Below are 26,483 nucleotides of genomic sequence, written 5' to 3'. Positions count from 1 at the left end.
TGATAAACTTCAAGGAAGATTTTAAAAGCATTGAGGTTCGGTTTAACCAATGGAATGATCTTAGTCAAAGAAAACGCCAGTGCTTGTGATCATCGTGATGAGCTCGTTCAGGAAAGAAAAAGGTTCAGAACAAAACAACAAAAAATAAGTTAAGAAACGGACGTCAGTGGATGAATGTACTGTACGTCAGAGCAAGGTTGAATGAGATCAAATGCAGTAAACGTGGCAATTTCACTAAAAGCTTTAAAATGAAATTACATTCAAAATGAACCTCACGTGTCAGGCATCTCAGCACAGACATGAATTTTAATGAGAATTTCCGTGAACAGCACGATTCTGCTATCAGCAAGCACGTGCTATGAGGGATGTCGGCGAGGTCTTGTGAAAAATGAAGAAACGACTGTGATGCACAAAGGGTAACAATGTGAACCCAGAATGGGGGTCAACGTCTATGAGGAAGGTCGGGGGCACGCTCTCCCACGTTCCCCTCCCTCGCAACCACAGGTCGAAATTTCAGCTGTATTTCCTTCATTCCTCTGTATGTTGATACTGAATTTTTGTCTCCCGCCCCTCCGACAAGGTTGGAGATGGGGACGTTAAAATGAGCTCTGTCCGTCCGACCGACCGATCATCCGGCCATGTATTTTTTGTGCACGCGATATTTTAAAAACCGTTCAACATTTAGCCTTCGTGTTACACACATATATTCCTCATAGCAACCAAAAGGCGGGGGTCCGAGAGTATCAGCTCCTTGTTACAATTAAAATATGACAATCTTAACACCTTTCTGGGAGATTAATGAATTCTTAAAGGAAATCATGCTGTAAAATGTAAATGTTGATTATGCTTAGATACAAAATTATCTTGGTTTTAGTAAATAAGGGCTCGTATTTGTACGACTGTACGAAGGTATTTGAAGGAAAAAATATCACAAAGAGCAGAGGATAAAAGCGAAGAAACAAGAAGAAGAAATAAATTGTAGTGTTAGTAAATAGACTTTTATCAATACGATTAGACCAAAAAATTAAAATACCATCAATCTTCTACAAAAGGTACAAACACTCTCCACCCCATCAAGGACATGCTATCATGATGCTGGCCCATCCAGTCCTCATCCCCCCGCCCTCTCCTCCTTCCAAGGCCATGCCATGAGTACGACACAAATGGTTTAATGACCATATGCAAGAAAACTCCCATGGACAGGCAGGGAGAGCCGAGAGGGATGGAGCAACAGTGAGGGGCAAATTGGAAACCTTGATGGCTTTCAGTGCTCAGTGTTCCAATTACACATGCTACTGGTGCATTTAACTATTAACAGTACTTAGCATGTAATAAAAGCACCTATGACATAACAAGAGTCAAAATACAAAGTGCAATTACCTCGCTTTGAATAAACTATCCCCACATGGCAATCCCATTCACGTGACAATATCTGATTCTGATGTACCATACTCTGTTACAGAGCGTCGGTGCTGCTGAAATAGTTTCTTGGAAAGGATTATATTCAGTGGTTTTCCATTGCCTTCCCAGCAGTAGTCAGGGCAGGAATTTGAAATTTGTTCATGGTGCCGGCGATATCTTGCCGACTCTTGGCGAAGGACATCATGGGATCTTTCACGTTCACCAACTTATGCCAGCAGAAGGGACGCCCGGTTTACATTAATGAATCGCCCTCCCTGTGAAACCCCGAGATGACAGTTTATAGCCGAGTCAGGATTCAAATCCAAGCTAGACAGCTCAGAGGCATATGTGCTTACCTCTCGAACCTTGGCCATCCTACCAGTCCTGTGACAATATAAATAATGAAATATTTTGATAAATTTCACTTATATTTAGGATAAGTGTGGAAATGGAAATGATTTGGGATAAGTGTGGAAATGTTAACGGTCAAGCAAATCGGCAGAAAAAAAGAAGTCTTTTTTAGATCCTCGTGGAGGATCTCTAAGTCTTACTCACGTTGTTGTTCTTCATCTTCTTCTTGTGGACTTTCTTGTTTCACAGCCCACAGTTTTTATCGAAACTTCCTGAAACTTGGCGTATATATGTAAAAATAAAATACCCTGCGCAGACAGTAACCATCTCCGATTTTGAAAATTCCTCCGAGAAAAAAAGTTATGACGTCAAAATATCTCCGCTAATGGAAATCGCCTAAAGAATTATCTCCGAAACTCGGCAAGCTTTTTGAATTCTGTTTGTGGGAATCGAACAGGGCATGAGCAAAGATGAATTACCGCACATATGATACATCACTATGACGTCATATCAATTTTTATGACGTCATTCCTATTTTTTGACATTTTTTGTTTCACAACCCAGAGTTTTCATCGGATCTTCGTGAATCTTTCCATGTATATGCAGAAAGCCCACGCGCACATAGTAAGCATCTCCGATTTTGGAAATTCTTCCTCGAAAAAAAGTTGACGTCATAATATCGCCGCTAATGGAAATCGCTTATACCATTATCTCCGAAACTAGGCAAGCTGTTTGAATTTTGTTTGTGGGAATTAAGCCGGGCATTAGCACAGATAACACTGGTCAACAATTTTTTACTTTCTGAAAGTTGTCTAGATTTCTACAAGTGAATTAGGGTATTCTGGCACTGCTGAATCAGGAAATGGCATCCGTTTCTCTCCATCAGGTCAGGTTTTTGTGCTAAGTTGATTTGAAAAAATCAGATCTTGTGACAAAATCAATTACATTTTTGTGGCATTATCAGCTGATTTTTGTCAACACATATCATCCTAAACATGTTTTTAAGAAAAAAAATGTTTTGCCAACAACATTTATTGATTACATGATAGAAACATCGATTACTGTCATCTGAATGGTGGGCATTGATAAAGGTAAGTACAAGTAAATTGCATGTTGCGTCACCACTGTTCAAACTTCAGGGCTTGAACTTCCGTTTCTTCGAACTGCTGGAATGTTCAGCGGCAGGGAGGTCTCTTTTCAGATTCCAACAGTAGTCAGCCATCATGACTGCATCCCAGCGACCCTGATACCTGGTCTCCATCTCCTTCATGTCCTGATGGAATCTCTCCCCCTGCTCGTCACTCATTGAACCCAGGTTCTCAGGAAACCGGTTCATATGTGAAAATAGGTAGTGCATCTTGATGCTCATGTTGCAGCCCAGGTTTCTGAAAGCAGTCAGCATGTTGTTGACAAGTTCTGCGTAGTTTCTGGCCTTATTGTTGCCAAGAAAGTTCTTCACTACCAAAACAAATGTCTTCCACGCTTCCAGTTCCACTTCGTTCATTGAGTTTTTGAACTCTGGATCTCTGATGAGCTGACGGATCTGAGAACCATCAAAGATGCCAGCTTTCAACTTCTCCATGGTCAATCCTGGAAAAGCCTGGCACAAGTAAGTGAAGCAGTCACCATCTTTGTCCAGAGCCTTGGTGAACTGCTTGATTAAGCCGAGCTTGATGTGCAGCGGTGGGAAGAGTATTCTGTCTCTGTCCACCAGAGGGTCGTTGATGACGTTCCTTTCTTTGCATGGCACCAATTCCTCCCGCACAGGCCAGTCCTTCTTCGTGTAATGCTGAGCACGGTCCCTACTATCCCACATGCACAGAAAACATGGGTACTTGGTGAAGCCAGACTGTTGTCCCAACAAAAAGTTCACCATCTTCAGGTCAACACAAATAAACCACTTATGCTGATCATAACCAATTTTCTCCAGCACGTACTTCACCGCTTCATACTTCTCCTTCAGTGTAGTCGAGTGAGCGATGGGTACAGAGGCAAACTGGTTGCCGTTGTGTAGCAGAACACATTTCAGTGATCGCTTGCTGCTGTCAATGAACAGTCTCCAATCTTTGGGTTCGTACTGTGGCACTCCAAGCTTGAGCAGAATTGGCGCATGAAGGTATTGTACATTCTTCAGAGTTCGTTATTTCAAGAAATACAACTTTTTTGTATCACATTATTACAAAATCTGCCCCATTAACTTTAGTTTTGATCCAAGAACTTTATGCTTTGCCTCACCAATTTTTGGAAGATTTTGAGGTTTTATGACTTCAAACTGATCCCTTTTCGACATAATCACCCAGAACTATCGTACCTGAATACTTCTTGTCATTAAAATAATTATTTCCAATCAAAACAATTATTTGACATGACATTTTACCCCCACCAACTTCTTCTAAAATGCTCCACACATGCGTACATGTGAACAAAAATGTAAAAAACGACATGTGGCCATATCTCAAAAACTTGACCTGATTGAACAAAACTAATGTGAGTTTTGGATTCAGCGCATCAGATTCGTCCTAAATCAGCTTAAAAAATGCAGACAACAAATTTGTTGTTGATCAGTGTAATTTATCGCAAACCTGATACATCACAATGATGTCATATTATTTTTTATGACATCATTAAGAGGATGAGGATCTTACCTCATTTGAGCTTGTTTTTAAACATGTTTATCAACTGTAAGGTAGCAAAGGTATACTAACCATGGTGGGAAGCAAAGGATGCTTAGAATACCTTTGTCAACTCTCAGTTGATAAACTTATTGTAACCAGAAATAGGATTTTCAGAAATGTGATTATCCATTATTCCGCTGACATTTGACCTCTCCTCCAGTCTCGCTCCCTCTGCTATACCTAACTGCTCTGACCCTCTCCAAACAACTGCAAGATATATGTTCTTCCAGTGATGACCTCCTTCTTAAACTCCCAAAACCTAGGTTCACAGCACATCTCAAATCTTTTGTTCTACGTTACTCTCGTTTGAGGATATGCCTTCCTCAGGCTGTTAAATCCTTCTGTTCCCTCCTAGCCAACAAGCACCTCGGAGGTGCACCGCCATCTCTTCCTACCCTAACCCTCTTACTTGCAGATTAGTGTGTTTCCTCCACTTGTCTCTTTCTTCTTCGTTCATTGCCTTACTTGTTGTGTCCAACTGATGCCACACTGTTGGTGCATTGTCTTTTTACCATGTGTTACCACACTCTTCCATGAGCCTCAATCAAGCAACATAAAAAATGAAAACAAAAAACACCTACCCACCTTGACGAGCAATGTTTTCATGCAATCTGTCATGAAATGAAAACCTATACAAACTCACTCTTGTTATTATTACTGAATATGTGAGCCAAAAGTAAGACATATTTTCGAGGGCTGGAAATATCCACTCCTCCTTTTCCCACCCCTCATACACCACCCCCTCCCCTTTCAATAAATCCAGGCTATATCCATGAACGCTATAATGCTGACGTAATCGCAAGACGTAAAAGTGTCCAAAAGGACCACAGCTGAAATAACATACGAGGGGTGTTGAGAACGTTTTAGGAATCGGTTATTTCTTGGGAATCTAGAGCCACGTTTCTTTGCTTATAAACCTGCATGTGTACTTGTTAGATGCGATTACAATGGAAAACTGGTCTTCATGAAGGCAACTTGCATCAGTCGATGTTGGTGGACAGGTAGATCAGATGGTAAAACTCCTTGCTTCCCATGGCAGTTAGCATACCCCAATCACCATTCTGTTTATTCGACCCACGATATGCCATTAGTTTCATTATAATCCAAAATCGTCATAAATGATGGATGTTATTGACATACAGCTATGGATGTCACCAAATTGAGCATTGAGGTGTCATCGAGTCTTTATGCAACGATCATAACTGTCTGTATTTGCATCATTCTCTACACAGAGCGTCGTTTCTGCTAAAGCAGTTTCTTTGCTTGGGTTTAATTCCAGGATGGGTCGCCACTCCAACATGGAATAATCGACTGAGTGGGCAGGAATTTCGAATTTGGCCAGGGTGCCAGCGATACCTCACCTACTCTTCGCAAATGACACAGTGGGATCTGAAACGTTCACAAACTAATCCCAGCATATGAGAAACCCTGCTCAACACCCATATGAGGGATGGTGTACACATTGAGGAATTGCCCTGCATGTGAAACATCAATATGACAATATATAGCTGGGCCAAGATGAGAACCCAGGCTAGACAGCTCCTAGGTGAGTGTGCACACCTCCAGACGAACCTCCCATGAGCTGAAAGAGCATGCCAGCCTCAATTAAATCCGTGAATGAATGGTGGCCATGTATACAGTGAAGGTGCACCCACAAATGCTACATGAGCCTAATTGGTGTTTCATTATATGCATGTAAGTCCTTGGAGGTAGATCCTTTGGAGTTGGAGCCCTTGGAGGAAGTCCAGTGGATGAAACAGACCACAAACCTCAGTCCAGATTGAGGAAGTAATCATGGAGGATCGACATGTTAAGGTTGCCACAATAGACAACTTGGAATTTTTCAAGGTACCATTTTCACCATCATCGACAAACACTTGGGCATGTCCAAGGTCTAAGCAAGATTGGTCCCATGAAACAGCATTCGCCGGCATCATGGGTGCGAGCTTCATGAAATGTTCAACCCAGATCCAGCCAACTTTATCGGTCGTCTGGTAAATGGTACCGAAACGTGGCATCACCGTCGGATTTTCCAAAAACAAATTAGAACATATGTAACGGAATTGCAATGAATTCTGCACCGGGGGAAGTCAAGGCCTCGATTTTCGGTAATTTCAAAGCAATCCTGCTGATTGACAACATCTTACATGGCAAGTGACCCGTATTTTGCAGGTTTGACCTATTTTCTTTCTTTAACACCCAATGGCATCCATCATTGATGTCTCCTGCAATTTTTGTGTGAGTCTTGTGTAGTATTCGCCTATGATTGTAGTTTTTTTTTTTTAGGCATATTGCATTCATGGCAAGTTGAAGGCAACAAAAAACAGTTTGCTGGAATCAAAAGTGGGGGGGGGGGATGTTAAGGTTTCCAAATGAGGTAAAAATGCTATTTGATATGTTAACTAATCAGTCATGATAAGGAGGTTCCAAGCAAGACAACATACATAACATTTCTCAAACAAAGACTATTTCTGTTACGTTATGTCGCTCAACAGATGCTAAACAATGCGATTGATTACAAGGCACAAATGCATTTGTTCTGCAGCACATAACGTTCACATATCTCTGACTCCCTCCCCCTTATACCTGGTGTTGGCATGATGGTTAGGGTGGCAGGCTTTGGATCCGAGGGTCCTGAGTTCAAGTCCGCTCAGCTGTTGAATTAATACCAGGTGGGGTCAACTCGACCTGTCATCCTTCCGAGGTCGGCAAAATGAGTGCCAGCTTGCTGGTATACTGTGTCGGAGTGGTGACCCATCCAGGATTGTGCCCAATAGCCAAGGAGACTGCTTAAGCAGCACCAACGCTCTGCAGAGTATGGTCCCAATCTCCTCTCCTCCCCCCCCCCCTTTGCATAATCATCTTCCTCACAATCTCTCAATATCCGGCAATACAACAACAACAACATATTTGGAAAGAATATAACACCTAAGAAAGAGCAAAACAATTTCTCAAAGTTTTATTTACTTTTTTCGTTTCCAGTTGTCGCCTGTGATGTGTGACGTCACATTTACTGCAAATAGCATCCCCGCAATAAAGAGCAGTGTTTCCTGGTTTATAGAGACCAAGTAATGATAAATGATGATGAATGAGATATGATGATCTCGACAAATCTTGACAATAAAACTTTTGAGAAATGTTCATTCATTCACAAGTACCAAGCTTAATCATGGTATCCCATTCAATTAATTTTTTTATTCACGGTTTGAATTTGGAAAGGTAATTTGTGGACACCCTGTATACAAATGGAAACAATCTGAATCGAATCCTACCATTCAAAATACTCAAAATTACCAACAAATATCACAGTAAGAACTCGAAGAGCGAATCGGAAAGCAAATCGGCCCACTAATTGATTGATGACAAATGGTAGACGAGAGGAAGCGACGGTGTGTACAGAGATGAGGATTGAAGGAATTAGTCAGTTGTGTAAAGCTCATGACGTCACCCAGACAATGGAGTCAGACTTGAGCGGTACCTTGCATATCGGATAAAGATCACAACAGATCTGTCACTCTGTGTATGAATCCATGAGAGTGGAGTGGAAGCTAAACGTTGCGTTTTTGAAATTGCTCGTACTTTCCATCCCATACGGGTCTTAACGAAACTAAAACGGGTCCGGTTTAACCAAAGGTGTGCTCCTCCTTCACGAGAACGGGCTTGTCCACAATGTCCACATCCGCATCCGCATTGCACAGACCGCTTTTCATTGTTGTGGCGTGGATCACAAACCACCATCCATTCTCTGTCATTTCCTTCACTACCTGTGACAACCACCGAGCCAACTTCAACTCAGACACACAGACTTAATTTCCATCTTACTTATAACCCACCACTCAAGCTCACCCTCACAGCATTCAGTCACAAGACAAACCGCCATTGCCCCACTGCGCTGCTTCATCCACAAGACCACCACTACGACAACACCCACCTCCATCACACCAAAGGCAAGCCAGAGACAATGGGCATGCCGCACTTGGACCAAAAGAGGGAGGCGGCAACCACGCCTGCAAAGGGCAGGGCATCAACTTTGATCCCTGCCAAACTCCACTCCTCCCGAGCTGCTTAAATAGCGGGATTGCTCCATGAGCTTGGGTTTGGCTTGAACTGGTGTGGTCTGGTAATACAGAATGGAGAGTTGGGAAAGTGAGCGGTTTGAGCGCCATTCAATCCAGGCGCACATTCGGACTGGAGGCCAGGCCAGCCACGCTACACACTAAAGAGGTCTACTTTCTCATGTGTTCTTTCTCTTTTTCCGATTCGTCTCCTTAGTGAGGACAAAGCCCAAACCATTCTTTTCAGTGACCCACTGACTCGCACCCTGTCCATTTTTTCTTCACCCACTGACACTGCACCCCCCCCCCTCACACATGCCTCACCATGCCTCACAATGCCCTCCTTATTCCTCATTTTCCCCACCCTCACCTTCCCTGCACTTTGGAACAGCATGAGCCCACGTGTTCATGGAGGCTAAGCGAAGAGGTCGCCAACACTTCAAACTACTCTTATCTCTCTTGCTTATCTACGTACCTTCCACAGTCATGAGTCTGATGGGTGCCTTGTTATGTCAGAGCAAAGTAAGGTGTATAAGCTAGACAGAGCAGTCATACATACACCAAGGGTTTATAAGCTAGAACTCTACACCATGTTGCTTTTGCTCTTCTGTACATTGAATCCATTGTCTTACGTTGCACCACACAAATTGATGAATCGTCTGCTGTGCGCATCCCCTGTAAATAAACCCTATTGTAATTAAAAGTGCCACATAACTTTCCAAGCTCCACCACCACCCCCCACCCCTCCCCACCCCCCTTCCTGTAAATAAACCCTTGGTGTATGTTCTCCCAACCTGCTCGTAGTGTCTCTTCCTATTGGTCCAGCACAGTCTGCACTCTTGTTAAACGGGAAGTTTTACCCCTATTGATTGGCTCCAGTTTAACCAGTGTGTACTTATGGTTCTTGCTCGGCTGTACTTGAATAGATAGATGGGTACGCACTAAGGGCGTGGCCTCTAGTTAGATTGCCGTGCCAATGAAAAGGTAACATGTAATAGCAGAAACGTAACCCTGCCAGGCTGGTAATTTTAAGTCAGGCAGCAACGGTTGTGCCTTGACATTTGCAACTCGTCAAATCACAGAGTTACTTGCAAGCCAGCACCCGGGCATTCGGGAGGAGTCCAAGTACTTCCCCTCGTGGTAATCCTTGAACCCCGAGTCTGCAACAACGTGTGTGTGTGTGTGTGTGTGTGTGTGTGTGTGTGTGTGTGTGTGTGTGTGTGTGTGTGTGTGTGTGTGTGTGTGTGTGTGTGTATGTGTGTGTGTTATCCAGTAGTTACATTTCAGGATAAAATGCATTCAAGAGCAAGAAAAGGCATAACATGCAGTGAAACAAACAATGTGACAACTTATAAATGAAAAAAGAAAAGGCCAAGTCGAGTCTGATGTCACTTTATAACATTTGGTTTGAGATTGAATGGTGTTACCAGGAATTCGTGTTTAAAATTTCGAAACTGAATGAGGCAAACGTGATTTTGACTGTCAAAACATAATTCACTCCTCTGCCCATTAATGAAATTGAATTTGAAATTTAAACGTTAATTCGTCCAGCAGGTGTGAAAATGTGTGAATTTGAAGACTCCTCTTTGAAATTGATTGAAACAATGATGAAAATATCTGGGAAAACCTGTATAAAATAGAAAGGATGGCATGTATATATGCTTACTTACCGAGGCGTTTCTTGGAAGCTGCATCGCTGAAAGAGAGAAAGTAGAACACATGAACCACATGAGGGTGTACAGTAATGACACAATATTAACATATTTACCAGACTCGGTAGAATCATGGTTTGGGCATCCGCAACGAGTCTGGGAGGTCGGTGGTTAAAACCCCGGCCGAGTCACACTAAAGACTATAAAAATGGTACGTGCTGCTTCCTTTCTTGATGCTCAGCATTTGCAAGGACAGAGCACGGCCAAACAAACATAAGTTGGTAATAATAGCACAGGCTTTGATGTGTCCAATGGCCGACTGCTGTCCACGTAAGGGAACTTATTAATGATTATTATTCCATCATGCAGGAGAATGAAATCAAAATATACTGTAAATATGTATAGTTAATGGAATATTGAAGTACACCGAGCTCAAATCCTTTTTTTATTGATAAAATACTTATGTTTGTGGGAGGGGGTCAGCTATTAGAATTGAGGTAAAGACCAATGTTTGTGCTTGCATACATTATTATAGGCCCTTCATCCATTTACAAAAGTTATCCTGCTTGTGCAGCATTAAGAGATGGGGTTGAACCTTTTCGTGTCTAGAGAAGGGTAAGGTGTCTCGTCCTTTTGTTCTCCAGTGTCGAAGCAGGTGAGAGCCAAAAAGAGAGAGAAGCTTCACAGTCCAAGCCGCAACATCCCCTTCCACACCCTTCCCCATTCGCCCCTCGCCTTGGGAAAGAGGAAGAAGTTCTGCCCTCCCATGCCATGGCCACCCATAATTGGGGGCAAGTAAAGCAACATGCTATTGGACAATGCTACTATCTATCTATGCTATCTATACAACATGCTATCTGCAACTACAGGACCAATTGGTAAGGGAATGGCAGCATCTGATTGGGTTGCAACACCGTCACTAGCTGTGGGGTGGTCTATGATTGGTGAGGAGAGCAGACCTGAATGCCTCAGTGGCAGGAATGGTGAACAAGTGGGCTTGCTCAGAAGAGAAGCACAGGAAGAAGGAAAGGTGGAGAGTTCATGGGACATGAGAGAGGGACACTCTTCTAATGGCTGCATCTCTGGAGGAGCTCGCTGCAACTCCTCTGCAAACTATTGCAGCGAATATTACCTGGTGCATTCTTCTCCACCTGCTCCTTCTCAATCTCACCTGTTTTTTTTTTTGCGTGAAAGATCATGTGTTGCCCTTGTGGCATTTTAGTTTCTCTGTAAATTTAAGTACAGCACTGTGTTCATTTCTCGTCGTGTCTACGTGTCTGGGATTTCCATATTTTATTGTCCCATGCTTCATAAAGTGTATTTATTTCGTCAGGCCTGCGTGTATGTCTGCCTGCCGTGGTTCTCATATGAAAATCGTTCGGTTATAGTAATAATCCCTGGAAGTGTAAATTTGGCCAATTAACCAAATTCATAAGCGGCGTGTTATTACACCACATCTGGAGCTACGACTTGGTACGAATTGCTAGGTGCTAATTTGTTACATAAAGTCTTAAGCTGGCCACCTTCAAGGCAGACGACTTTGGCGTGTTCAGTTTTCATGCTCAACATCTCTTGTTCTCTTGGATGGGGGCCATCCACTTGATAATACCAATCTGGGATTGACACATCATTCCAATAACAAACAATATGTGTGGAATATCACACCATTCCAGATATTGATGGTTAACTTTGAACTTATTGGATTTATAACTGAAAACCCTGTTTTGGAGAATCTCATAAATAACGATGAAGTAACAAAGTTGAAGCTACTCACAGATTCGTTAAAATGCATGGCTTCTACAGAGGGGAAACCATGATGAAGAAGTCAAAAAAATTTGGGGGAAGGAATGGAGGGCTTGCATCTGTATCATACGTCAGATACAAGCTATGTGAGATGCCAGCAAAGGCATATATGATGGAGAAAAGAGCAGAGTTGATGAAACCCTGGTGACAAACTTCGGATATTAAGGCATCCGTTGTGGACAAGGTATCTGGCCCTTTCATGATACACAAGGTACACAGCCATTCCATATGAAGTGGCAAGTTCCATTTTCAGAGAAGGTGGTGGTGAACAACATTATCCCAAACACTTTATTGGAACTGATGACTAACTCAGAAGTTTATATGTGGCATTTCACGTTTAATTGTTATGGAATTTAACCACATTAAAAATTTTAAAACTTTCAGATCCACAAAATAAAACCAGTGATTGAAGCAAACAAACGTTTCTATATCACGATGAAGGAAACGTGAAATAACTAGAAGGGCACTCGGTCGAGAGCATACCTCCACTAGGCTGATTAGTTTATGGTTTGTATCCCACTGATAGGCTGGATCTGGATTTGAACCTGAACTAAAATTTAATCGGCTTGTTCTTGTCACCAAACCAACTCACCCACCATGTTTTGTCCGAATCCGTTCATAGCTTTTTAAAATATCCTGCTATATGTCGTTTTAGAACAGTCACTCAATGATGAAGAAGCACTTAAAAAATATCGCATCCTTCACCTATTTCTCAACATCCCCGACAACACATACACACTTGTCTCGATGACATGGTAGTGACCTGATGCCATCAGGATATACATATTTGGAACTGCTACGTGGTAATTTCAGGATGATAGGTTTCGATATCTTCATCATTCATAAACTTAGTGCCATCCAAATGTTCTTTGAATGGTCCAAAGAGATGAAAATAACAAGTTGACAAGTGTGGACTGCACCAGAGATGATTCACAACTTCCTCACTGTGTGCTCACATTTGCGATGCGAGGATGAGCAATACTGTATGAAGGTGTGACCTGAGACCATACCTAGCCACCTTCTGTGTGGCGCTCGTTTCACTTAATTTATGTAACAAGTTAATATAGTACTGGAATTGATAGTTTTGCTACTTTCAATACATTCCATTTTAATCAAACCGTTCAGGAAACAAAAAACTCTGGCACAAACCGTTCCGGTTATATTGATAATCCCTGGAAGCGTAAATTGGGCCAATTAACCAAATTAATAACCGGCGTGGTATTACACCACGTCTGGAGCTATGAGTTGGTACAAGCTGCTAGGTACTACTTTGTTACATAAAGTCTGAAGCCGGCCATCATCAAGGCAGACGATTTCGGCATGTTCGGTTTTCATGCTCAACATCTCTCGTTCTCTTGGACGGGGGCCATCCACTCCATAGATACAAGGAGCTTTCCACTGGACCTTGAATTTATGTGTGAACCCTTTCCTTCCTTTTCCTCAGTTACTACTGTACATCACTAATGAAATAAAGGGGCATAACAACCTACAATAACACACGACAGCAGGAGGGTGACAAGAAGCTGTATTTTGTTCAGCACATGTTCCTGGGTTCTGCAATACCCCAGAATCGGCATAGGGAATGCAAAAAAACCCTCACAGATGCCATCGTCAAGAAATGCTGAGCAAATCCAGAACTGCAGACGTGTAACTGGGTCTTGTTAAGAGAGACAACCCAACTAAGACTTTCCAAACTTTAACTTTGATACAACTGAGTGTTTTGTCCCTCGGAAGGATGTTAATCTGGGGGTCCAACTGCTAGCATGAGCTGGTGGAAGTTAAAGGTTTTTGACAAACAGCAGGTGACGCATCGCCGGCACCCTGACAAAGTTTCAAATACCTACCTTAACTTTCAGGGGCACTGCATCAGTGGAAAAACTGTGTTGCTTAGAAAATGGTGAACACCCGTAGGCCAAACTCAGAAAGCTCTGACAACTGGTCCAATATGCATACAAATGAACAAACCAGCCTTGGTAGTGTTATCAAAGCCCATCAAGCAACCTGGAAAAAGATGTGCAATCAAAATACGTTCGAAAGATACAAAAAAATTGCCTTTATGCTGAACTTCTGTGGTTGGCCTGTTGCTCGGGTTGCTATACCAAAAGCAGCAGGCTGGCTCGCTCTTCATGCCAAGTTCCTTTGCCAAGAAGGTTATTTGAGTGTGACATGAATTTCTAAGAATGATAAAGATCAAAGGGAAGCATCAATGACTGCCAACATCCTTTCCACAGCTCAGAATAATATAGGACAAGGAGCAAAGTTGTTGACACGGATCATGTTAAAGGCAGTGTGCCCACCAGAAACACATAACTCTTCCTCCAAAACTAATCTTGCTCACAGGTTAGCTCAAACTGTCACTTGGATCTGAGTGTGTGGATACTGTGTAACATCTGATGCACATTTTATTTTTAAAAAACGAAAAGAAAACTAAACAAATGAGATAATTATTGGCAACATGTGTTTTGATCCTTGGCTATTCTGGCATATCGGGAGATTTTTTTTTCCCCTTCAATAAGATCAATTTTTCCTTCTTTTTGAGAAAACATACGAAAGGTAGCTTGAATACAACCCTACCAATAACGTTAAAAAAAAAATTTGTTTGTTTTTAACAACACAAAAAAATTGTTTGTTTTTAACAACACAAATAATTGTGTTATTTGTGTGTTGAGTGTTATTTGTGTGTTGTGTGCTATTTGTGTTGTGTTTTACTTGTATGTTGTGTGCTACTTGTGTGTTGTGTGCTATTTGTGTGTTACTTGTGTATTGTGTGTTATTTGTGTTGTGTTTTACTTGTATGTTGTGTGCTACTTGTGTGTTATTTGTTTCTTGTGTGCTATTTGTGTGTTATTTGTGTGTTGTGTTTTACTTGTATGTTGTGTGTTACTTGTGTGCTACTTGTGTGTTGTGTTCTATTTGTGTGTTGTGTGCTATTTGTGTTTTATTTGTGTGTTGTGTGTGTTATGCACAATTGTGTTATTTTTCTGGTGACCTGAACTCGCCTTCCACAGATCTATGAGAGTCTTTCACGAAGTATCAGAAAGAGATGCTGACAAGTACAAGAAATTCCAAGGTGTAGACATACTCCGCCTGAACAACCCAACATCTGGGTGTTCTGCCGGTCACAATCCCGGATAAAGGAGGAGGGTTGTGTACACAGCAGGCTCCCATGCCACATAAAAAGCCATCCAATATATAAAACGAGGTGGGTCTTGGCATGCCTGCGTATGTGCATGCGTGCGTCCATCAACGCAGGTGCTTCGAGTTGCTACAGAAACGGATACAAGAATGCACCAAATTTCAAACTGCAACGGAAGCAGTGCATCGAGGATGAGTAGGAGTGAAAGCCATCGGACATTTCCAGTTGGAATGACTTTGTTAACAGCTTTAAATACCACTTTACAATGGACTGTTGGAATGTTAAATCGTTGTCTGAGCCATGTAAAGCCCAACAATTTGTTCATCATCATCATTTCATATGCAACATGTGGCTGCTGGTTGTATTATTGTTGAGACCGTGACTGTGCCACTGATGCAGTGCCCTCTGGTATCAGTAAGCTCTACTCGTTTTGCCGATCTTCAGTAGGATGACAGACTGTCATCCCACCTGGTGTTATTTAACGGCCCAAAAGGGGCTCAAACTCAGGACCCAAAGATCTTAAGCCAGCCACCTTAAGCGTTAAGCCAAAATCAGGCTAACAATTATTTAATGAAATGTAACATTATGACTAACATACACAGGGTGACCCAAAAATGCGAGCTCTGGGAAAAGTAAAATAACTTTAATGTTATCCAATCAAACTGAACCAAATTTGCAGATAAGATTACTCCCTGTCACATTCCAGACATCACTGAAAATTTCATGAAAGATTAGACAAATTCCCCGATATGGGGAGTACAATCACTGAGGATGGCGATATATGGACGAGATACATGTCCTGTTACAAAGAATACTTGATGGCATAAATTCCAGAAACCTCTGAAAAGTTTGAGAATAATCTGGAAAATGAGCAGAGTAGAAACAGATTTGGTGGAAACCAACAAAACAGAAACATGTGAGTAATATTTCTATGAATGTTTGCTTTCCATCAACCATTCTTCTTTTCCAACTTCAGTGCCAACTCACCCCTCTCACCCCTCACTCTCATTCTCAAAGCAACCATCCCACTCTTCTCCCTCCAAGCCTCCCTCTAACCTCTCTCAAAAATTCCTCCCTCACCTTTGACCCACCTTTCATCCCCCTCACTCATCCTTCTCAAAGTTTCCCGCCTCTCATCCACAAAACCACCTTCCACTGCCCTCTCACCTCCATCTCTTCACTCCACCTCCTCAAATCCTCAACTGCCTTCTTCCCCCTCTCTTGTCCCCCTCTCTTGTCCCCCTCTCCCCCAGCACCATAGAGCCTTTTCTCCTCCTCATTCAGCCCCTCTCCTAGCTATTCTGCAATCCCCCACACTCTTTCAACAAACCTCCTTACCTCCCCCCCCCCCTCGTCCCTTGTCCTACCCTCCCCCTCGCCCCACCCCTGCACCCAAAGCCTCCTCCCCTACCTCTTCATTAAAAGTGTGGACCTCAAATATCCGGGGCCTTCGCTCAAACCTTTCAGATCTTTCCATACAGGTTTCCACTGATAAACCAGACATTATCTGCCTAACAGAAACTTTCCTGCCCCATGACGTGTCTGACTCCCAAGTATCTCTCCCTGGTTACTCCCTACACCGGTATGATAGACCTGAGCCTCGTCCTAGTGGAGGAGTTGCTCTATTCATCAAAGACTCTATTCCTCACTCTCCATGCACTGCGCTCACTCCCCCACACCCCAGGAATACCTCTGGCTACGGCTTCCCTCCACTCCCACCTCATGTTTATATGTGTACTGTACCGTCCACCAAACAGTGATGACTCCATCTACACCTCACTATCCGAAAACATGGACCATCTTCTATCTTCTCATCCAAACTCTTTCTTCCTCTTATGTGGCGAGTTCAATTGTCATCATGCCAGTTGGCTAGGTGTGGGTACCTCTCTCACCTGTCATGGCACCTCAGCAAAAGCTTTCTGCGACTCATTGGGACTGACTCAATCGGTCAACTTCCCTATCCGGATCTCAACCAATGTTACTCCATCTCTTCTGGATCTGATTTTGACAAATTTCCCTGATAATTTATGCTGCGCTTCCTCCGCTCCAATCGGTTCTTCTGACCACATCCTTGTCAAAGTGGACATCTCTCTGGCTATTATCAGAGAACCACCTCACCGCCGTCGAGTCTGGCATTTCACTCAAGCCGAATGGCAGGGTCTCCAAGCAGCCCTCAAACTTATAGACTGGTCTCCTATGACTACTTTCTCAAACATCAACTCATCCTGGGAATTCTTTCAAAGAAACTTGCTCTCCCTCATGCACAGATTTATCCCCTCTCGTCTTCAGTTGTCCTACCCTTCGTCCCGCCCTTGGTTCACTGAAGCTTGTGGCGAGGCAGTTGTCCTGAAACAACTTGCCTTTGCCTCATGGAAAGCAAACCCAACTGAGGGCAATCTCAGTTCCTTCCATAAAGCTCAGAACAAGTGTGTATCTACCCTCAGGAGAGCCAGAAAACAACATCTTTCTAATCTCAAGTCTAAACTCTCAAACCTCTCTCCCTCCTCAAAATCCTGGTGGCGTCTAATCAAATCTGTTTCTGGTGTATGTTCCCCCTCCATCCCCTCCCTTACCTCAAATGGCCGCACTGCTGATACCACACGTGAAAAAGCTGAATGCCTAAACTCGGTGTTTGCAGCTAAATCTTGTGTCCAAAACCCATCACTTTCTCTACCCACCTTACCCAGTCGCACCCAACTGTGTCCTTTTCTCCTGACAAGGTGGAGAGGTTGCTTTCAAACCTCGACTCAGATTCTGCAACCGGTCCAGACGGCATCAGCCCACGTGTTCTCAAAGCCTTCCCTTCTGCTCTTGCTCACCCTCTCTCTGTTCCAGTCACCCTCTCATTTGCTCAAGGTCATCTGCCATCTGCTTCGAAATCTGCAAACATCACTGCCCTGCATAAAAAAGGTGCAAAAACAGATCCCTGAAACTACAGAACAATCAGCCTTCTCCAAATCATCAGTAAGGTTATGGAATCCATCATCGCTTCAGACATTAAATCCTTCCTCTTCTCCAATGGCTTGATTTCCAATCATCAATTTGGTTTCAGACCAGGTCACTCTACCCTGGATATGCTGCTTCTGCTCTCCCAACAATGGATGGAAGTCCTCAATGCCAGACAGGAAATCCGAGCCGTATCCCTGGACATATCACGTGCTTTTGACACAGTCTGGCACCCTGCCCTGCTCACCAAACTCTCTTCCTATGGTATCCAAGGCCATCTCCACTCATGGCTCGCAGACTTCCTCTCCTGTCGCAGTCAATGTGTGGCCCTAAATGGAGTTCTTTCATCCCCTCTTCCTGTCCAGGCTGGAGTTCCTCAAGGTAGCGTTCTGGGCCCTGTTCTTTTTCTGGTTTTCATCAATGATCTTTCCGACTCTGGAAAATCCCCTATATCTCTTTGCTGATGACTCCACCCTCTGCCGTACCATTGGTCATCCCTCACACCGGCAAGCAGCAGCTTCTTCGCTCACTGCAGATCTGGATAAAATCAAAACTGGGAAAACACGTGGAACATGTTTTTCAATCCGGACAAATCTCACACTCTCACTCTGTCTCTTCGAAAGGACCGTTTAGAACTCCCTCCCCCCATCGACTTTCTCAACAATACTCTGGAAGAAGTCCTTTCTTTCAAGCTTCTGGGTCTCACTATCTGCCATGACCTTTCCTGGGAAAGCCACATTTCAAACCTCGCCTCCAAAGCCAGTCGCCGACTGGGAATCCTCCGTCGTGCAAAGTCCTTCCTCGGCCCTCCTGAGCTCCTGACCACTTACAAAGCTTTTGTCCATAGCCTGATGGAGTACTGCTCTCCCCTCTGGGCTGGTGCTCCTGCCTCCCACCTTTCTCGGCTTCACGCTGTAGAAACCAGGGCATTTCTGATTATCGGCATCTCCCGCAATGAGGCTGAGTCTTTGGGCCTCTCACTCAATCACCGCAGGTTGGTCGGTAGTCTTTCTGTCTTCTACCGTCTACTCTCCAGCCTTGCCCCCCCTCCCCCTGCTCTCTCTGCGATTTGTCCCCACCACATTTCCACAGGGCGCTCAAGGTCCGCCCACAACCCACTTCTGGAAAAACTACCAAAATCATGAATCACTGCTCACCTTCACTCTTTCATTCCTCCTTTTTCCCACCTTTGGAATAAACTCCCTCACTCTATTCTTTCCCATTCTTCCCTCCAGGCTTTCAAAACAGCTGTTCACCACTACCTCTTATCATCCCCCATCCAAATCCTCGATCTTTTCTACCCCCGATAATCCACCCAAGCCCACTTCCTTCAAATTCCCTGCTTTCCTCCCTGAAAGTCCCTGTAATGTCCATCTTCTATTCCCCATGTTCCCCGTCCCATCCCTCTCCCTTCCACAGATCTCCTTATGTGTCTGTTCCCCACTGTTTTGTCCCTCCCACTCCCGCCCCTCTTGTCTCATGCCCCCTTGCTGTGCGTTGTGTGTTAGCTCTCACACGAGGCTCGACAAGGTATACAAAAAAAATAAAAAAATAACAGACTGGGAACATTTCTAACAAGTTTTATTTACAGTAGAAGACAAAGGCAAGACTTAATGCGAATATGCAAGCAAGGAATATTTACAATGATCCAAAAACACTGATTCAGTTCCACTTAAAGACGGGCCCACATGCAGACACACACACACAAATGAAAAGAAACCCAGAGTCCTTTATTGGACCCTTGCAGCCGAGGAGAGCGACAAGCTGGGGGTCAGAGTTTGGATGGGTACCTGGGCGTTGGAGAAAGAGGGTGCTCCGCGATGTGGCACCTGGCAATGGTCACTGGTTTGGTCCCCAGTCGCACGTGTGGGACTCGAGGTTCATGGCGGAGCTCGGGTGGTGAATGGCCGGGGTCCACGGAAGGAGGTCAGGGTCGCTCTTTCCTTCCTTGTAGAGGGCCAGCAGAGACATGTTCGCCGCCTCAACGACCTTCTGCTCAACCCTCATGACAGTCCTCGTACCAACCACTGTTACCACCCCTTCGTAACAACCTTCATAACAGCAAAAACCCTTTCGTGACAGCAAAAACCCACCAAGCACTGCTCTCAGAGAGTGCTCGGGGATTTTTTTTAACCTCCCTCAACGGGGAGGGGCCTTGGTGAAACACATCTCGCTGACCGCCTTTGATTGGACAGGGTCCTATGGCCCACCCTTCCGGGGCAGGGCCTTGGCCCCTGCCGGGAAACCCCAGTCACTCTTCATACTTGACGAGTAACAGTATCAACGCTGCAAAAAGGTCGTCGTGAAAGAGTAACAAGGTTTGTGGAAGGAACGTTTGTTTGTAGAAGCGGCAAGGAACGGTGGACTGGACGTTTCTGCCCCGCATGCTGTGGCCAGCGAGGCAAGGGTTGCAAGTGCTGGAAGGTACCGTGGTTGGATGTTGGATGTTTGTTGGATGGAAAAGATTTATTTAACCGAACTAAAAAAACATGGCAACGCACACCTTTGATTCTCCCACAAGACAAAAGGCAGGGGATCTGACTACACACATACTTAACGACATAACTGACTTTTGGGACCTGCATATTGAATGTGTATGGTTTCCAGATCCGTAACAATATATATATATCGTATATATTCTAATAAAAGCCCCTCTTTAAATAAAGCCCCCCCCCTCACCCTGAGAAAATTTTCATGTTTCAAGGGTGTCTCTAATAATATCCCACCTCCCCCCTCCCCCGTCACCCGGTGTGAAACAATTGAGACAGCTGTAGCCTGTAGAGGGAGCCTGGCCCGCCTGGCCAGGCCAGGACCCGGCTTTGTTGAAAGGTGTGTTTGACGGCGGTCAAGTCAGTGTGGTGTCGTACTCTGCATAATTTATAACCCTCTACCTTGACAATACTTGTATCTTCATAATAAAACAAATAAATAATAATAATAAAAAATTGTATGTTTCTGGATTGTCTCGAATCAAAGCCCCCTCCCCTCCATGATCAAACTGGTATTCTAATAAACGCCCAGGGCTTATATTAGAATAAATACTGTATGTATGTATGTATGTATGTATGTATGTATGTATGTATGTATGTATGTATGTATGTATGTATATATATATATATATATATATATATATATATATATATTTCTATGCCTGGTGTTGACACAGTGGTTAGGGCAGCGGCTTGGGATCCAAAAGGTCCTGAGTTCAAGCCCCGTTGGGCCACTGAATTAATACACCAGGGGGTTGACTCAGCGTGTCATCCTTCCGAGGTCGGCGAAGTGAGTACCAGTGTACTGGGCCGGTGTATACCCCGGTTAAAATAGGTGTACCATATCCCTGTGTCGTAAGAGGCGACCAGGGTTGCGTCAGGAAGGGCATCCGGCGTAAAACATGTGCCAAATCACTATGCGGATCATACGGATGATCCGCTGTGGCGACCCCTAACGGGAGCAGCCGAAAGAAGAAGAAGATATATATATATATATATATATATATATATATATATATATATATATATATATATATATATATATATATATATATATATATATATATATATATATACATATACATATATACTGAAACGCAAAAGAAACTTACCACCTTTTAAACCTTTAAATATCAACAATAACACTGCGTGTAGTAAATGTGTGAACTTATTTGTGGACAATAGTGTCCTCACTGTCAGACAAAAAGGTCATGGATGGTCACTTGAACCTTCAGTTGTCACTTCATAGCACAGCTGTTGAACAGCCGTTTTGACTTCAGTGATTAGCCAAGGGGTACGGGATGGTTTTAATGAGCTGCAAATGATGTCTTGATATTGGCTTTAAAAAGGCCAGTGCAAAATGGGCATTTCAATCAACATGCCACGATTGTCAAGGGATCAACGGCAGCATGCCTTGGGCATGCTGCAAGGCGGACTGAGCTACCGTGAGGTGGCACGTCGCCTTGGCTGCTCACACGAGACGATATCGGCCCTGGTGGACAGACACCCTCCACAACTCTGCAGATGACAGACCTCGATCAGGGAGGCCAAGAGTCACCACTGCAAGGCAGGACAGGACACGGGCAGAGCTGCTTCAGACATTGAGGACTGAGTGGGACAGAATCCAGCAGCAATCAATCCAAAGACTGGTAGGCAGTATGCGGCGACGTTGCACTGCCTGTATCCAAAACAATGGTGGCCACACACGCTATTGAAAGGGGACTGACATTGCACCCTGTGCTGTTCTGCACTGTAGAACAAACTGATGAGATGGTGTATCTTGGTCAAAAACTTGACATGTCATCAATAAAATGCCATTGTTTCAATTAGCAATTGTTGGTTTGTTTTATTTTGAACAGTTACAATTTTATTACATTTCAAACAAGTGGTAAGTTTCTTTTGCGTTTCAGTATATATATATATATATATATATATATATATATATATATATATATATATATATATATATATATATATATATATATATATATATATATATATCTATATATATATATATATATATATATATATATATATATATATATATATATATATATATATATATATATATATATATATATATATCAGCCTGGTGTTGGCGCAGTGGTTAGGGCAGCGGCTTGGGATCCAAGAGGTCCTGAGTTCAAGCCCCGTTGGGCCACTGAATTAATACACCAGGGGGTTGACTCAGCCTGTCATCCTTCCGAGGTCGACGAAATGAGTACCAGTATACTGGGCCGGTGTATACCCCGGTTAAAATAGGTGTACCATGTCCCTGTGTCATAAGAGGCAACCAGGGTTGCGTCAGGAAGGGCATCCGGCGTAAAACATGTGCTAAATCACTATGCGGATCATTCGGATGATCCGCTGTGGCGACCCCTAACGGGAGCAGCCGAAAGAAGAAGAAGAGAGAAGATATATATATATATATATATATATATATGAAAATATATATGAAAATATATATATATATATATATATATATATATATATATATATATATATATATATGAAAATATATATGAAAATATATATATATATATATATGAAAATATATATGTTTATATATATATATATATATATATATATACATATATATATATATATATATATATATATATATATATATATATATATATATATATATATCTTCTTCCTCTTTCAGCTGCTCCCGTTAGGGGTCGCCACAGCGGATCAACCGTCTCCGTTTCGCTCTATCCTCCACATCTTCCATTGACACTCCAACCACCCGCATATCCGCCCTCACCGCATCCATGAACCTCTTCTTTGGCCTTCCTCTTCTCCTCCTGCCTGGCGGCTCCATCTTCAACATCCTTCTCCCGATATACTCCGTTTCCCTCCTGTGCACATGTCCAAACCATCTCAATCTCGCCTCTCTCACTTTGTCTCCAAACCGTCCTACCTGCGCTGTCTCTCGATTATACTCATTTCTTATCCTATCCATCCTCGTCACTCCCAACGAGAATCGCAGCATCTTTGACTCTGCCACCTCCAGCTCCGCTTCCTGTCTTATTGTTAGTGCCACCGCCTCCAAACCATACAACATAGCTGGTCTCACTACCGTCTTATATACTTTCCCCTTCACTCTAGCAGCTACCCTTCTGTCACAAATCACTCCTGCAACTCTTCTCCACCCACTCCATCCTGCCTGCACTCTCTTTTTCACTTCTCTCCCACACTCTCCATTACTTTGGACAGTTGATCCCAAGTATTTAAACCAATCCACCTTCCCCACCTCAACTCCTTGCAACCGCACCATACCACCACCCTCCCTCTCATTTACGCACATGTACTCCGTCTTACTCCGACTGACTATCATTCCCCTTCTCTCCAGTGCGTACCTCCACCTCTCAAGGCTCGCTTCAGCCTGCTCCCTACAGATCATGATGTCATCCGCGAACATCATAGTCCATGGAGACTCCAGTCTGATCTCATCCGTCAACCTGTCCATCACCATTGCAAACAGGAAAGGGCTCAGAGTCGATCCTTGGTGCAATCCCACTTTAACCTGAAACCGGTCCGTCATTCCTACCGCACACCTCACCGCTGTCACACTGTCCTCATACATATCCTGCACGATCCTCACATACTTCTCCACCACTCCCGACTTCCTCATACAAGACCACAGCTCCTCTCTTGGCACCCTATCATAAGCTTTCTTTAAATTCACAAACACACAATGTAACTCCTTCTGGCCTTCCCTATACTTCTCCATCAACATTCTCAAAGCAAACATCGCATCAGTGGTGCTCTTTCCTGGCATAAACCCAGATTTCTGCTCACAGATCGTCACCTCTCCTCTCAACCTAGCTTCCACTACTCTTTCCCACAACTTCATGGTGTGGCTTAACAACTTTATCCCTCTGTAATTTCCACAGCTCTGCACATCACCCTTATTCTTGAACCAGTACACTTAATCGGAACCAGTACACTTAATCTCCACTCCTCCGGCATCCTCTCACTTTCCAAGACTTTATTAAACAATCTGGTTAACAACCACACTGCCATCTCTCCTAAGCACTTCCATGCCTCCACTGGTATACCATCTGGGCAAACCGCCTTTCCACTTTTCATCTTCTTCATAGCAGTCCTCACTTCATCCTTACTGATCCATCCCACTTCCAGATTCACTATCTCCACCTCTTCCAACCTTCTCTCTCTCTCTCATTTTCTTCATTCATCAGCTCCTCAAAGTACTCCATCCACCTTCTCAACACACTCTCCTTGCTCGTCAGCACATTCCCATTTGCGTCCTTTATCACCCGAACCTGCAGCACATCCTTCCCAGCTCGGTCCCTCTGTCTTGCCAATCGGTATAAATCCTTTTCCCCTTGTTTTGTATCCAACTTCTCATACAGCTCGTCATATGCCTTTTCCTTGGCCTTTGCCACCTCTCTTTTTGCCTTTCGACGCCACTCCTTGTACTCCTGCCAACTTTCTTCATCTCTCTGACTATCCCACTTCTTTTTCGCCAACCCCTTCTTCCTTATACTTTCTTGTACTTCCTCATTCCACCACCAAGTCTCCTTATCTTCCTTCCTCTATCCAGATGTCACACCAAGTACCTTCATAGCTGTCTCCCTCACAACTTCTGCTGTCGTTGCCCAATCATCCCACCCATCTTTACCACCATCCAACGCCTGTCTCACCTCCTCCCTAAATTGCACGCAACAGTCTTCCTCCTTGAGCTTCCACCATCTGGTCCTTGGTTCAGCCCTCACTCTCTTCCTCAACCTCACCTCTAAAGTCATCCTACAGACCACCAATCGATGATGTCGAGCTACACTCTCCCCTGCCACAACCTTACAGTCACTAATCTCTTTCAGGTTGCATCTCCTACTTAAGATGTAATCCACCTGTGTGCACTTTCCTCCACTCTTGTATGTCACCCTGTGTTCCTCCTTCTTCTTGAAATACGTATTTACCACTGCCATTTCCATTCTTTTTGCAAACTCTACCACCATTTGCCCTTCCACATTTCTCTGTGGAATATATTTCCACATATATATATATATATATATATATATATATATATATATATATATATATATATATATATATATATATATATATATATATATATATATATATATATATATATATATATATATATATATATATATATATATATATATATATATATATATATATATATATATATATATATATATATATATATATATATATATATATATATATATATATATATATATATATATATATATATATATATGTATAGAAAAATATCTTCTTCTTTCGGCTGCACCTGTTAGGGGTTGCCACAGCGGATCAACCGTCTCCATTTCGCTCTATTCAGTATATATATAAATATATATATATATATATATATAAATATATCTAAATATATATATATATATATATATATATATATATATATATATATATCTAAATATATATAAAAAAGAATATATATATATATATATATATATATATATATATATATATATATATATATATATATATGTATATAAATATATAAACATATATATAAATAAATAAATATATATAAATATATTGTTACGGCTGTGGAAATTCGCAATACACCACAAAGGGTCCTCAGGTGAGATATATCAATAAGTTCATGTGTAGTTAGCCCACACCTGTTGTTTAGAGGGAATATGTGTGATTCATCCAGGCTGCGACGCTTTGAGTTTGCCATTTTTCTTTCTCTATCGTTATTTTGGACCATTAAGCCGCCAACAACTCAAACACCACCACCTTCGCCTCTTTACCTCCACAACTCCATCCCGTAAACATCGCTTCACCGCCATTCACAAACGACGCCTGCCAACCACCAAACCACCACAGCAAACCCCCCACCACCTTCGCCTTTCTCCTTCCACAACCATCGACCCCACCACCAGTCAACACCGAACGTCGTACTGTCCGAAGCCGTTCGGTGATTGCTGCCGAATGCAGCAAGCCGCGAGTGC

General features: G+C 43.0%; 1 protein-coding gene across 7 annotated transcripts in view; it reads right to left on the bottom strand.

The window, feature by feature from the left end:
- Positions 1–26,483, bottom strand: part of LOC147015234 (SH3 and PX domain-containing protein 2B-like) — a 155,083-nt gene that overhangs the window by 27,917 nt on the left and 100,683 nt on the right. For all 7 annotated transcript variants that reach the window (XM_085849799.1, XM_085849800.1, XM_085849804.1 and 4 more), the window contains one exon: positions 10,153–10,178. In XM_085849799.1, coding sequence (XP_085705925.1) covers positions 10,153–10,178 — 26 coding nt within the window. The remainder of the gene's footprint in view (positions 1–10,152; positions 10,179–26,483) is intronic.

Source organism: Eptatretus burgeri, chromosome 12 (assembly GCF_056783735.1).
Source record: "Eptatretus burgeri isolate ZD-2024b chromosome 12, Ebu_testis_v1, whole genome shotgun sequence".
NCBI lineage: Eukaryota > Metazoa > Chordata > Myxini > Myxiniformes > Myxinidae > Eptatretus > Eptatretus burgeri.
The sequence above is the reverse complement of the archived record's forward strand: the minus strand, read 5'-3'. Positions and strand labels throughout refer to the sequence as shown.